Raw genomic sequence first — 14,967 nt, forward strand, 5'->3', positions numbered from 1 at the left:
TTTCTTTCTCTATTCATAGCATAGCATAGCATGTGTTATGGCTAGAGCATCCTTATGCTCTTATTTCACTTCTTGAGCAAATTTCTATCTCATCCTTCAGCACAAGAGCTCTGTGGCTGGCTAACAGCTCCCATTCTGAATAGCAAGTGGCAATATTTTGTAGCACCACAGCATACTTCACTGAAAAAATTCAGGTTTAGCAACCTCAACAGCTTAACAATGCCATACTTTCTTTAAGTTATGGGCCTTTTTTCAAACTATTATTTTGACATATGGGTGTGTGACACAGTAACATATTTATATTTATTTAAAAGGTCTGTAAGGCAGCTTTATAGGCAAAAATGAATAATTATGAGATCAATATAAAAACACAATATGACAATGATGAACCTAAAACACACATAACATAAATGAAATAGTGAAGACTAGCAGAAGCAGAAGTAGAAGAATACAATAAATCACAATCTCATTCACAAAAGGCTTGGGGGGGGGAAATAGTTTTTTTACTTGTTCCCTAAAAGATTAAAGAATGGGTGCCAAACAGGTGTTTCTGGGGAAGTGTTCCACTACCAGGGCAAGACCCTATCCCCAGTTGCCACCTGCCTAACCTCTACAGGTAGGGTCACCAGGAGCAGAGGTCTCAGACGATGATCTCAGTGAGTGGGCAGGTTCATATGGGAGAAGACATCTGGGATGGGTCACTAATCCATATGGTGTAATGAATCCTTCAAAAGAAAACACAAGAGCTCTGAGCCAAAAAAAAAAAAAAAGTCTCATAGAAGTTCAGGGATGGGGAACGACTCTCACCGCTCCTCTCTGCTTTGTCCGACACAGACCCTGCCTCCGTATCGCGGAGCAGGGTTGCTGCACGACCTCTGACGGACCTGAAAGCCAATCCCACAGGAAGTGCTGCAGGGGGCCCAGGACGACCATGGTGTCCAAGCTCCATTCCTGACAGAGGGGAGGGGGAAGGAAGAAAGATAAAACATGGCATCTGGGTTAATTCTTTTTTTTTTCAACTTTAACGCTAAGTTCAACACTGCTGGCTCTGGAGTACCAACAGGTTGCAGAGACTGACTAGCAGTACGAAGCACGCTTCCATAGAGGTTAGCCCAAGAAAAAGACAGAGATTAGGGTTAGAATTCTGCATGTGCTTTTTTTTTTTAGTCTTCCCCAACTTTTAAATTTGAACAAACAAAATCCATGGCAATTTCATGTTGAACAGATTTAAGCCTATGCTAAACATAATAGGGGCAGGCGAGGGTTTCATTTTTATACCCTCCATTACTCATAAATTTGCAAAGTTTTGTATCATTTCTTGAGTTCCTTATGAAACCTTTTTTTTAAAAAAAAAAAAGATGTCATGGTGTTGTAGAAAAACCTGCAGAATCAAATATGCTGGAAGGGGGAGAATTACAAAGGGTTGGGCATAAGAGATGAAAAATGCCCTGACCTCACTTAGGCAACTTCAGAAGCAGTATTTGCTGCACATAATAAAGCTTTATAAGCACCGAATCATTTATTTATTGTATTCTAAAGGCTCAGAATGCATTACATTTTTAAAAAACAACAATGAGAAACTAAAAAATAGACATACTGTAATTGCATAAAATAAAATAAAAAACACAAGCAGTTTAAAACCTCAGTTAGTATTTCCTTAAGCATAAAGACAAGACAATTTATTTTTACGGACATTTGAAGATTCAGGGAACACTCTTAGGATTAATAGAGCATTCTATTGGTGGACCTGGAATATGACAAAACAGACTGCTAAACCATCTGTGAGGTGCTATTTCTCAAGAAACTTTCCTCCAATTTCAGGTGTTCTCCTTGCCCAATACTTGTTCAAATTTCTCTCATTTTACATTTGCCTTTTAGCTCACAGAACCCTAGATTTCCAAACGATGTGTTAATCTCAGGGCCCATTTAATAAAGGAAAGACAGGTACTGTGGTGGTCAATTATTTTGAAAATTATTGGAACATATTCTTCTTTCTTAGAGTAAGTATGTGTCTTTCCTTAGAAATGCAGAGTCGCAACAGAAAAGACATTTCAGGGGCAGTTATACCCCCTCCTCATCCAACTCCAAATAATTGTTATTCTACCAAATGTAGTTTCCTTTTTGCCATCACACACTCCTGCTTTTCACCTCAGTGGCCCTGACCAAGTGACAGAGCAACTATTTTCTACAGTTCATTCTCAAGTCCATATCACATGCTGTCCTGTTTCTTGTGGTCCTGAAAGTTGAGCTGAGAACAGATGTGTTGATTTTCCAAGAATTGACTGAATTAATAAAAGTGTTTGGCAGCCAGTGGGTACCTGGCTAGGCACCAGCTGCAGCATGAAGCTTAAATTAAAACCTGCGTAGCCTTCATGGTTTTCAAGTCCGTTATCAACTCTCCCATTCTCTTGGCACTGTTCTCTTTTCTTTCATAAGAAGGTGAGGAAATAAAAAAGGTCTTCCATACAAACTGTGATATAACCCATGTTTTGCCTTTTGTTTCCTTGACCATCTAAGAAAGACATGGTACCCAAAACTTAAAATATGTGATTACAATAAATGAATAAATGCTTTCTATCACACCCCTGAAAGTGGGTAGGGGGAAGCCACAGAAATCAAAACCACCAGTATCCAAAACTCAACTAAGTAATATATTTCTAAAATCATTCCATGTTTTGTGTGTAGTTTTAAACCCTTTTAAAATCATCCATCCATATAGCAAAACATTTGATTAGCCAAATGTTTTGGATAGTTGCCATGTCATTTGGATAAATGAAGTTCTACTGTATATGCACATATTTTGTTTTGAAGATTAAGATTTTTAAAGGAGGAAGTCTCAATTTATATTCAAAGTGTAGACAATCTTCAAGAAGGTTTTCATCAGCACTGTGGCATTTGCAATCTTATATCTTATTTATAACTAAAACTCTTATTTAAACTTTGTAATGAAAGCCTCGCAATGCCATACGAAGACAGTTAAAATTGAAATACTAGACCTGCAATGAGTGTAAGATGATCATATGGCTGTATTTCTTAACAGTCACTGAATTTTAACACTGAATGCATTTCTCATCCACTTCCTACAGGCTAATCTTGTGGTATCCCACACTTTTAGAGATCATGTTGTTGGCAATGATTAAATGATTGCATCAGCTGCCTTATGTCTCTTGCAGGCTAGAGGATGCTCCACGTGGTAGAATTCTACCAGCTGTAAGAATGGCTGATCAAGAGCATAGAAAATGTAGAAGAAGACTGACCCACAAAGGCCCACATGCTTGCACTGGTATGCCTTCAAATTGCTAGGTTGGCAGAAGCTGGGACAGAGCAACAGGAGCTCACCCCATCGTGTGGATTCGAACCGCTGACCTTCTGATAGGCAAGCCCAAGAGACTCTGTGGTTTAGACCACAGCAGCATCCGCATCCAGCAAACACAGATAGTAGTTGCTACACAGAAGTGTCTACACAAGCCTGAAGAAAAAAGACAGACTAAATCCCGCCAGGTGTGACAGATAAGATGGTCAAATTGCACAATGGCATCCCTACAGCTTACAGTGTGTGTGCATGTATTTAGGTCTCCCCAAAATAGTTTCTCCTAATCTAAAATGGATATGAATGCAAAATGGTCAATAAAGATATGTGATGGGGACCGTGAAAGTGGGAGAAAAACACACATGCAACGTGGTAATGATGACATTGATTCAGGGAGCACAACAGATGCGAAAGCTAGCTCTCAGTGATCCACAGCAAACAAAAGGGCTGCCAGTTGAACTCAGCAAGCTACACAATATCAGTTGTATTAACAAGAAAAGGCTGAAGCTGCCCAGAGTGGCTGGGGCAACCCAGTCAGGTGGGCAGGGTACAAATATAGTAGTAGTAGTAGTAGTAGTAGTAGTAGTAGTAGTAATGCTAATAATAAATGACCGCATTATTATTATTACTATTATCATTTATTTATGCCAAGCTTTAAATGATCAGCCATACATTTTTTTAAAAGATTGTTTATATTGCTTTCACTTGCTTCAGTATTTAAACAGTGTTAGGACTCCCATCTGTTAAGAGGGAACTATCAGAAGATGTAAGAGGGAACTATCAGAAGATGCAAAGCGTAACAATTAATTAATTATGTTTTTATAATTTAGTTGTACCGCAGGCAATGTGATATATTACTTTAATGAAGTTAATGCAACTTTCTTGGTCAAACAGAGCAAAACTACGTGAACTCCTGCAACTTGAGGTGGGGGCAGGGCAAGATAAATCTATCCTTTTATAATGTTTTATATCTGTGCTGGGGAATCTGTGGCCCTTCATATGATGTTGGGACTCCAGCTCCCATCGGCCCAAGGTGACCTGGCCAATGGTGAGGGCCGATGAGTGTGGCAGTCGACCAACATGGGGAGGACTGCTTGTCCCCATTACTGGTTTATCTGTAACAGTTTGGAAGTGTGAGGTACATAATGAATATACTAGCTAGATGCCCACAAGCCAGATATGTTCTGTGGCAATTGCTATTCTGATCACTGCTATCACAATTGACTGGAAGAACCCTTGTAGGATGAGGGGTGATTCTATAATTCGGACTCGTAATGGGGGGTGTTATGGGGGAGAACCAAGGGTGGCATTTATTCCAGATTAATTACTCCAAGCTATAAGTTACAGATAGGTAGCCGTGTTGGTCTGCCATAGTCAAAATAAAAAAATTCCTTCCAGTAGCACCTTAAAGACCAACTAAGTTCTTGGTATGAGCTTTCGTGTGCATGCACACTTCTTCAGATACACTGAAACAGAAGTTGCCAGATCCTTCTATATAGTGAGAAGGTGGGGAGGGGTATTACTCAGAAGGGTGGTGGGAATGGGAGATTGGCAGATAGCTGTGTTGGTGAGGATCTGTTCTTGGATGTGTGGGGGTAGCTATAAGTGAGACTTTGAAAATGATTTGTTTGCCAATACTTTCACAGTGTCAGGTTTCCTAGTAAACTCACTTGGTATTTGATAAATCCCTCCAGTGACACGATATTATTTTTTTTATGCTTCTATCCCTGCCCTTCCTCCAATGAAACGAGGGCAGTATACTTGGCTTTCCTCTTTTATCCTCACAGCAACCCTAAGAGGTAGACAAGGCTGAGAAATAGTGGCCTCAACCATCCCAGTGAGTTTCACCCCTGTGTGGGGATTTGAACTAGTGCTCTATACAGCAGAATATTTAAGTTGTAGCAACATTGCTTCTTTTCCTGTAACCCCTGCTTCCTCATTTTAAGTGACTTTTGAGCTCTATAGGTGAGTTTGACCAAGAAAGAGGCAATAACAGTAGACAGATGAAAGGAATAACTTTTCACCCTTCCTGCATATACAAGACATAAAAGACGTTCAGGTACCTTGAGCAATTTGCAATCTCTATCCTGGCTCCTTCACAGTCACGTCCACCACACTGAGGCTGAGGGCTGTTACACAACCGCGATCTGCACATGCAGGAGCCTGTGCTGTCACCATCCGAGTGTTCACATGGTTGCCACGGAGACCAGGCCCCCAACTGGCCATCCACCATCAGATTTTTCACCTAATTTAAATAAAGAGAAGTCATCACGGCGAGTCTGTGCATCGTAAGTTGCCCATGAGGGCAAAGTTGCAGTCGAGGCAAGGAGATGTGTGAGAATCTTTCCTACCCCTCTCTAGAAAAACACAATGTCAGTACTCCCTCACAATTCCACGCTGAATACTGCAGGCAGATACTCATATTTAGCATAACATAAACTAAGGAATGAGCCCTCACTACCAGGGCCAGCCCTACCATTAAACAGAGGAAGGCTATTCCTGCCTCAGGCAGGAGATGCTGAGGGATGGGCTGTAAGGTGGAACAAGGGACAGAGTTGTGTGTGCTTTGTGTCCTGCTCTGTACATCCCTAAACTAGCCCACCACCCTCAGGTGTAGCAGAGAATGCAGTCCTGTTGCCAAATTGAAAGTAACATTCAACTCATTCATTCAGTCAATCAGATTCTGCATGTGAAAGGGAGAGGGTACAAGCTTGTCCCCTGCCTGAGGCAGCAAAATTTCTTAGGCCAACCAAGTTCACTACACAGTCACTGTGTGTGCAGTACCCTAGATATAAGTAAATAAATATCCAATGAGAACAGAAGACTTAAATGAACTGCACATGTTCTTAAGGTCCGATTCTGAACTCTTCATTTCAGCTGAAATGTAAAAAGCAGTGGCAACCATTTCAGTTTGTGGCTTCCACATTTCAAATCAGCATCATTTTGACCACAGTGCTACATGTGTGTTATACCAAAGTGCTTCATCTGTGCTAGATAACTTCCACTACTCCCACAGTGCACCCCTGTGTGATGCTGTCTGCACACAATATGAAGGTAAAAAGGATTTGATTTTGGAGATCCACACATTCCTCTTAGAAGAAGCTTTTACCCAGGGGCGGGCAACCTAAGGCCTGGGGCCCAAATGCGGCCCAATTGCCTTCTCAATCCAGCCCGTAGACAGTCCGGGAATCAGCGTGTTTTTACATGAGTAGAATGTGTCCTTTTATTTAAAATGCATCTCTGGGTTATTTGTAGGACCTGCCTGGTGTTTTTACATGAGTAGAATGTGTGCTTTTATTTAAAATGCATCTCTGGGTTATTTGTGGGGCATAGGAATTCATTCATTCCCCCCCCCCAAAAAAAAAAATAGTCCGGCCCACCACATGGTCCGAGAGACGGTGGACTGGCCCTCGGCTGAAAAAGGTTGCTGACCCCTGCTTTTACCTCTCAGGGGAAATAGCACCATCCACAGTTGAAGCAGCAAAGCAAAGCTAGAGGGGCACTTGCCCGCAGACCAGCTCGTCAGCTGCCACTAATAGTTGTACATGTTTATTTTTGTAGAGAGGCAGTTTCTCCATCTCACAAGAGAATCAAAACACTATACCTCTTACCCGAGGCAACTCCAAAAACACACAATGAATTAGTAAGGCATTTAGGTTTACAAATCATAAGTTTCTATCTCCAACTTCTCCGCTCCTCTCTCTTTCTGGCACAGTTAAGCACTCCCTTGGCTCTTCCTATAAGCAGCCGCCACCCCCATCTCAAGACTATGAGAACTGACATGGAAGTAATTTAGGTCTGTCGTTATGCTCATCACACTGTAGTCAGAGGACTTTAAACATCTGTTGCAAAGCTTTGTTTTCACCACACTCTAATTCAGCAGTACACAAACAATAAGCACCATGGGGGAGTCTTGTGCTGAGATTTCTGCGCTCTGGATAATGCTCAGCTGGACTACTTGGCTTAGTTAGGAACATCACATATTTAAGCAAGATGAAGACAAACTGGGCAAGATTAATAGCAGAAAGATGACACGATTAAATGCTGAAGAAGCACATACTTTTCTTCTTCTTCTTCTCTGGCACAGAGGAGGATGCTAGGAGGGAAAGCCTTATTGCAGCCCTAACCCTCCCATCTCAGCTAACTTGTCCTTCCTGTAATTAATCGGAGATGGTGCTGGCTGCCCATTTAAAGGCTGTATTAAGAGGGGAATTTTGGGACGCGGGTGGTGCTGTGGGTTAAACCACAGAGCCTAGGACTTGCCAATCAGAAGGTTGGCGGTTCGAATCCCCGTGACAGGGTGAGCGCCCGTTGCTCGGTCCCTGCTCCTGCCAACCTAGCAGTTTGAAAGCATGTCGAAGTGCAAGTAGATAAATAGGTACCGCTCTGGCAGGATGGTAAACAGTGTTTCCGTGTGCTGCTCTGGTTCGCCAGAAGCGACTTAGTCATGCTGGCCACATGATCCGGAAGCTCTATGCCGGCTCCCTCGGCCAATAAAGCGAGATGAACGCCGCAACCCCAGAGTCGGTCACGACTGGACCTAATGGTCAGGGGTCCCTTTACGAGGGAAATTTTAGCAAGTTCATAGATCATAGGTCTTACTACTCAGTGACAATATGCTACCTCCAGTTTCAGAGGCAGCACACCACTGAATACCAGTTCCTGGGAGATCAGATGAGGAGGGCAATTACTTTCAGGCTCTGCTTGTGGGGTTTTCAACAACCATCATGCTGGCCACTGTGGGAAGCAAGATTCTGGGCTAAGTGAACTCTTGGTCTAAACCAGAAGGGCTCTTCTTTTTGTTCTCAGAAAATAAGCAGGTCGGAATTAATAAAGTAATAGAGAAGTGTCCTGTGTAATTTAGCCCTCTTCTAGGGTGGCGCTGTGGGTGGGTGGCGCTGTGGGTAAAACCTCAGTGCCTAGGACTTGCCGATCGTATGGTCGGTGGTTCGAATCCCCGCAGTGGGGTGAGCTCCCATCATTCGGTCCCAGCTCCTGCCCACCTAGCAGTTTGAAAGCACTCTTAAGTGCAAGTAGATAAATAGGGACCGCTTTATAGCGGGAAGGTAATCGGCGTTTCGGTGTGCTGCTCTGGTTCGCCAGCTGCAGCTTCGTCACGCTGGCCACATGGCCCGGAAGTGTCTTCAGACGGCGCCGGCTCACGGCCTCTAGAGTGAGATGAGCACACAACCCTAGAGTCGGACACGACTGGCCCGTACGGGCAGGGGTACCTTTACCTTTAAACTTGTGAACTTTCATGTGTAGAGAAGCTTCTGATTTTCCTATGTTTGGGATTTTTCACCAGATTTTAGCAGGTCCAATTTACTCTCCTGGTTATGGATCACTCCATACCTTCTGTTATTTTTTCCAGCTTGCATTTCTTGAATTGGAAGGGATGATCAGTGCACAAGTAGCAGCAGTGGTAGTTTTGTTTTAAAGAAAAGCTTATTTACTGGTCTTTGAAATCTATTGTGATAAACGTATGACAACCTGTGCACGTCACACTTTTTCTGCAATCAAGAGAAACTGACAGGGCTTCTAGGGGCCTTGCCAATTTCACCACTATCATTTGTATATACACATGCACACCTGAAGTGTTGTGGCATGCACCTGTGGTGGTGCAAGAACATGACCTTTTGAAGAAACAAAGTGCTATTTGTCTTGGAAGGCTGTTTGGGCAAGGGAGGTGACCCAGCTGCTTCCTTGAGGCCGACAACAACCAATGAGCCTGTCACCACAAACAAGAGAAGGAGATCCATGCATGGAAGAAGGATTTTGTCTGTATATCATTTATTGCAGGCATAGGCAAACTCGGTCCTCCAGATGTTTTGGGACTACAACTCCCATCATCCCTAGCTAACAAGATCAGTGTTGTAGTCCCAAAACATCTTTAGAGCCGAGTTTGCCTATGCCTGATTTATTGGATCAAGAACCGTCAAATGTAAATTAGCGGCACATAAATCTCAAACACCAACGTGGCGCTTCAGAGTCATTGATATATGAGCACATATGTGAGAAAGCCACTCAAAATATTACAGCAGGAGGCTTTGTAGTATAGTATTTATTGGCACTATTAGAAGTACTTGAACCAATCCTGTCATGCGACTAGGTAGACAAAGCTATAGCACACCTCCAATCAACTTATTTGTGGCAAGGCAAATAAGTTACTTGTGCACATTATTACATATTAACACCATGTTTTCAATTTCTCCTAAATTCAGCAATCTGTTTTAACAAGGAGAGAAGAGACAGAGGGCTGGAATTCATGGGATGAGGTGGATTGTGGGACAGGAAGGAACACAGGAGTCAGACCACCAGGTCCATCAAGCTGGGTATTGTCTACTCCTGACTAGCAGTAGCTCTTCGGGGCTTCAGGCAAAGTTTGCTCCCAGCCCTTCCTGGAGATGCTGAGCACTGAACCTGGGACCTTCCGCTTGCTAAGCAGATAATCCGTCACTGAGCTATGGCTATTCGAATCTCCATTGCGCTCACATGTTTTTCCCATCTGCAAAGAGTTTACTTGCATTCTCAAAAGTCTAGCACTGATCATTCAGCCTCCTGAGCATTCTCCACTTATGTCAACAGGGAACTGGGCTCATACACAAGATCTGCACCAATGAGTGCAAAGCGAATCCGGATCAGGAAAATGAAAGCTTTTATAACCAAGCTACTTTAAAATATTTCAGCTTTATTTGCTTTAAGATAAGAAGCGGGGCACAGATAAAGATGTAACTCTAAGTCCAGATGTGTTCACTTTAATTAAAACAAATCATTTCTTCCCCTTAGCTTTTATTTACACAAGATGCTTGCTGGGGGTTTTGGGTTTTTTTAAGGAAGTTTTGCTTTATGCTGGATGCTGTTCGGAACAGACTGTTGCAGCCTGCACGGAACCTCTGATCCAGCAGAGCTGTTCTTATGTACTTTGCTCAGAAATCAAGGACATAATTTGGCGTAGTGCTTTAATTAAGAAGCAAAGAAAGAAAAAGAAAAATACCAGAGAACCCGAGACACAATTATTGGATCGTAGCTGGCATAGAGAAAGCAACCACATTTTAATTAAACAAACATGGAAAAATTCAAAACAAATCAATTTTACATGCGGAAACCTTATTTATTACCCACCAACACCACCTTGAACAACATATGGATTATAATTCCAGCCTTCAGTTTGTAGCAATTTCTTTAGAATAAATTGTATGGATTCTGATTAAGAAAATATGCACTGATCTAGTCAGAAAACAGCCCTCCTTAGTGGCTTCTCTGTAGTTCATGCATTGCCAACCAGGTTTTTTTTTTAAAAAAAAGAGTTGGGGAGAGATTTAAACACCATCTTTAATAGAATTAATTTCTGAAGCCTTGATCCAAGTAATAGAATCCTCCATTAATCACAGCTGGCTATGTCTTATATGAAGAATAAGAGCCAATTCCTGCATGCTACTCAAAGCATAAATTCCTAATGGATCTCAGAAAACTGCCTCACAGAGAAAGGATCTAAAACAAGAATAACAATTTTTTTTCAAAAAAAATCCAAAACATTAAAGACAGTATCACTTCAGAGATATGGAGCGTTCGTTAGAAAAGCTATTTGAAAAGGTGAGACACCCCTTGCTCTTCAAGTTCAACGCTTCTTGTCCAAAACCTTCATATTGCTGCTCCCATGGTTACAACAACCCTCCCATGTACATTTCTATATTTTCAGCCAACATCACTACCACAGTGCAGCCTGGACTCCCAAGAGTGTCCTCTTATGACTTCCCTCCCTTAGTGTCTAATTGGAAGTAGCAGCAAAAGGGCCCTATAAAAAGAATTTATGAGGCTGCACTAATACACACATTTTCCCCTACAGGCAGAAATATTGCTTTGCTTTATCCTATTTCTCTTCACAAAATGGTACTGGAAAATGAAAAATGAGTCAAGGAAATATACTCTTCTTTTCCGGAGAGGGGAGGAAACCCCCTGTGTGCACCTCATTTTTCAGATTTGTGGTGAAAAGGAAACAGCTAAAACTTTTATTTTCTCCATGGAATTAAGAAGGCTTAATCTCACATGGTCCGAAAAAAGAAGCCCAAAGCCTGCCCCTGATCGCTTCCAGAATACAGTGGCGGGGCGGGGGGAGATGACCCAATATAAGAATTGGGGTGATAAAGTTACTTCTGGATAGCCTAAAGAATGGGTGTCACCTTCCAGATGTCATTGGGCTCCAGCTCCCAAAAAAGCACAGGCAATTGTCAATATATTATGAAAACCTTCATTGTGTGTGTCGGCAGGGTTAGGGGGTGGACTGGAGCAAAAGCTAGTTAAATAATGAACTACTAGCAAGAAATGCAAGCTACTAAGAATATTAACACATCTGTTCCTCTTATTTTCTCCCCTCTCACTCACCCCTGCTGGGGAGGTAGATGGGAGGATGACTATACTACATCCTGCCATTATTTACTCCAAGGTAGTTGCCTCCTGTATCCATGTTACCTTAGAGCAGCAGGTAGCAGACTTTGACAGAGTGAACCTATATAATTAAAAAACAGCAGCAACAACAACTCTAGAAGTCACCTCAAGTGTCACATTAAGACACAATAGACAGGCTCTTTTTCCTGGCAGCGTTAGTGTACGCCTTCAACCTAAAGGCAAGCAGCTCATAGGAGGAGAGTGGGCTCACTGCCACAGCAGATTACAGAAATGTAAATTTCTTGCAGAAGGATTAGGTTACACCATTGAGCTTCCCACTGATTCTTGGCTCGAGTGATGGAGCATGGTGCTTCCCTTTACTGCATGGAGGAGATGGGGCTAGCATAGCTTGCCACTCTTCATTCTTGCCCAGTGTAGATAAGACATGGCAGGTCAAAGTAAATGTATAACATGCAGCTTGGCCCTGGAAGAGGGGGTAGAAGGGCAAGAGAAAACTATTCTTTTGTATCAGCCTGAAGCTCCTAGGAAGGCCTTTCTAACACCTGGAGAACCACTGACATAAAGTTAGCAGCCGCTAACTTTTGATACCACAACCAAGAGTGAAAACTCACGTAGAAGTTGTGAGTTTTCTGACTGTGACACAATGTCCCACCCCATTTGTTTTGCAGAGGACCTAAGTGTATAACCAGAGAAGGCTCTCAAGGCACAGTACACAGGGAGACTACTGAAGCTGAACTGGTGTGGCTCTGTGGACAGCCTCAACGGAGACCACCTGGGAACCCCACATATGCTGCTCTGAGTTCTTTGGAGAAAGAGGAGGGAAGAAGTGTAATAAACGAGTCATTATTACCCAAGCTGAAAGCCTAAAGTGCACTGGAGTCGCAGGAGTCTTGCAGGGGAAGACCGTACTGAAGAGCACGTGCTACACCCAGCAGCCCTTTGCTTCCCTTTACACAACAGTCAGGCTGGCCATGTGCTCTGCATACACCTCCAAGTTACAACCATAACAGCAAACTTCAGCAGCTGCAATACCACCCGGACTTCCCCTTCCTTTGACCACAGTCTTCCTTACAGCAGCATTAAGTAATTCGCCACCTGCTGATGGTTAAAGCGATAGCCACATACGGTGCACATCAGCACTGTTCAATTAAGTCATAATGTGCTTTGAAGTGATCCATGAAGACTGCCAGTTGGTGTGTTAATGGCTGCTAAAGGTGCCTTTATGGCTGCTGCCCAGGCTGTGCAATGTAAAGGGGGAAGCAAGGGGAGCTGCATTAAGATGGCCCTAATTGGAATGAATGCTGTGGCCTGTATTGCTTCATCGCGCGCACACATCTATGACTGCTGTAGGGCCTTTAATAACCTACTGTCCCATCTCCCCCTCCCCACCCCCTGTGTGTCAATAGGTTTCCCATTCCTCCTCTGCACTGTTAAGAGGTAAGAAAAAGACAGCACTAGTGACATGTTTGATGCACAAGGCTTGTAAGAGATGTGAACTACTGTTTCTTGTCTTCTTCTTCTTCATCATCATCATCATCAATTTTATTTATACCCCGCCCTCCCCGGCCAAAACCGGGCTCAGAGCAGCTAACATCAAATATATAACATATTAACATAAAATCAGGCAATCAGTTAAAATACATCCTAAAATCAAATCAGAATCAAAGTGAAATCCAGTCAGATGGCAACCCGCAAATTAGGGTTGGGGACCTTAAATGCTCGCCAGCCTGTTTGTAGTGAACTTACATGAGCCTGTGAGAAAAGTTGGGGACCACTTTCATGCAAGTTCTTATAAGGAGAGAGGGGGAGTCAGACTGGACCCCGACCAAAGGCCTGGCGGAACAGCTCCATCTTGCAGGCCCTGCAGAAAGATGTCAGATCCCACAGGGCCCTGGTCTCTTGTGGCAGAGCATTCCACCAGGTTGGGGCCATGGCTGAAAAGGCCTTGGCTCTGGTTGAGGCCAGTCTAATCTCCTTGAGGCCCAGGACCTCCAAGGTGTTATTATTTTTGGACCATAAGGTCCTCCAACTAGGAGAGGCAATCCCATAGGTACGAGGGTCCTAGGCTGTATATGCAACCTACATTTGAAAGCCACTCACGATTATACACCTGACTCATACATCGCCTTTCCGGCATAAGCTTTTTGTTGATCCAGTCCCACACACTTTGGTAACCTATCAAAATAGTCAGTGTCATACGAAAGAAGGCAACAACAGCACCATGACTGGTGGACTGTGAGGCCCAAGTCTGGGACCCTGCACTCCTTGGGGTGTCCAACAGTCACTGGCAGATGACAGTGTGGTGGGAAACTGCAGTATTGTTAGCTCTTGGTTAGTTATTCTGAGGCTGATGTCTGTCAGTCACTGCAATTTCCCTTTTTCTTCCTTTAAGCAAACCAACAACAACATTCAGTTGGGCATGCAATCAGGGAAGAACTGGCAGAGCTTCCGGTGCACCAAACATCTTCTTTTCCCACACTGTAGTGAAATGAAGGTGATGGGTTGTTCTGGGGGTGTTGGGAGTGGCTGAAGCTGCAGCACTTCACTGGGCAGAACATAAAGCTGAATGTTTTGTTTTGTTTTTTTTAAGAGGTAATAATACAAGGATACCTGTTCTTCCTTGCTATGGCCTTGTGAAGTGGGAGGAGAGGAACAAAGTGACCAAAGTAGCAGGGGAGGAGGAGAAAGCAGGTGGAATGGCAGTGTGGGAAAGCAGGATCAGGATAGCGGCCAGGACGGCAAAGCAGAGCTCCTGAACAAAGAAGCCATGTGGCAAGCGTAAGCTATGGAACTCTCTCCTCCAGGAGGCAGTGATGGCCCAATAAGTTAATCCATAGCTACTAGTCATGATGCTTTTGCCTCTGTGGTCAGAGGCGGTATGATTCTGAATACCTGTCGCTGGAAACCACAGGAGGGGAGACCGCTCTTGTGCTCAGGTCCTGCTTGTGGGTTTGGCCACTGTGTTCTTTTTATGTTTTTTAAGGCACTTTTTATGTTCTTATGAGTACAACGACATGGCTGCTACTCTTCACACCAGCATAGCCGACCTCTGGCACCAGATGGTAGCCATGGTAATGGAGGAAAACACAAGATCACAACCATCCAGCATCATTTCCCCACATCAGGGAGGTGTGAAAACAGACCGTAGGGAAGGGTTGCGCATTTTAAAGAAGAGAAATGTATGAACTAAGCTATAATCATTCACTGCCTGGTGTGGCAAGAGCACAATTTCTTCAGCCAGTGATGCTCCA

General features: G+C 43.4%; 1 protein-coding gene across 10 annotated transcripts in view; it reads right to left on the reverse strand.

The window, feature by feature from the left end:
* Window positions 1-14,967, reverse strand: part of SEMA5B (semaphorin 5B) — a 369,522-nt gene that overhangs the window by 37,743 nt on the left and 316,812 nt on the right. For 9 of the 10 annotated variants that reach the window (XM_083488884.1, XM_083488881.1, XM_083488882.1 and 6 more), the window contains 2 exons: window positions 5,374-5,555; window positions 808-951 (listed from right to left, as the gene is read on the reverse strand). In XM_083488884.1, coding sequence (XP_083345010.1) covers window positions 808-951; window positions 5,374-5,555 — 326 coding nt within the window. The remainder of the gene's footprint in view (window positions 1-807; window positions 952-5,373; window positions 5,556-14,967) is intronic. The other variant, XM_083488880.1, reaches the window with a different exon arrangement.

The sequence above is a fragment of the Podarcis liolepis genome, assembly GCF_965112155.1.
Source record: "Podarcis liolepis genome assembly, chromosome: 1".
Classification (NCBI taxonomy): domain Eukaryota; kingdom Metazoa; phylum Chordata; class Lepidosauria; order Squamata; family Lacertidae; genus Podarcis; species Podarcis liolepis.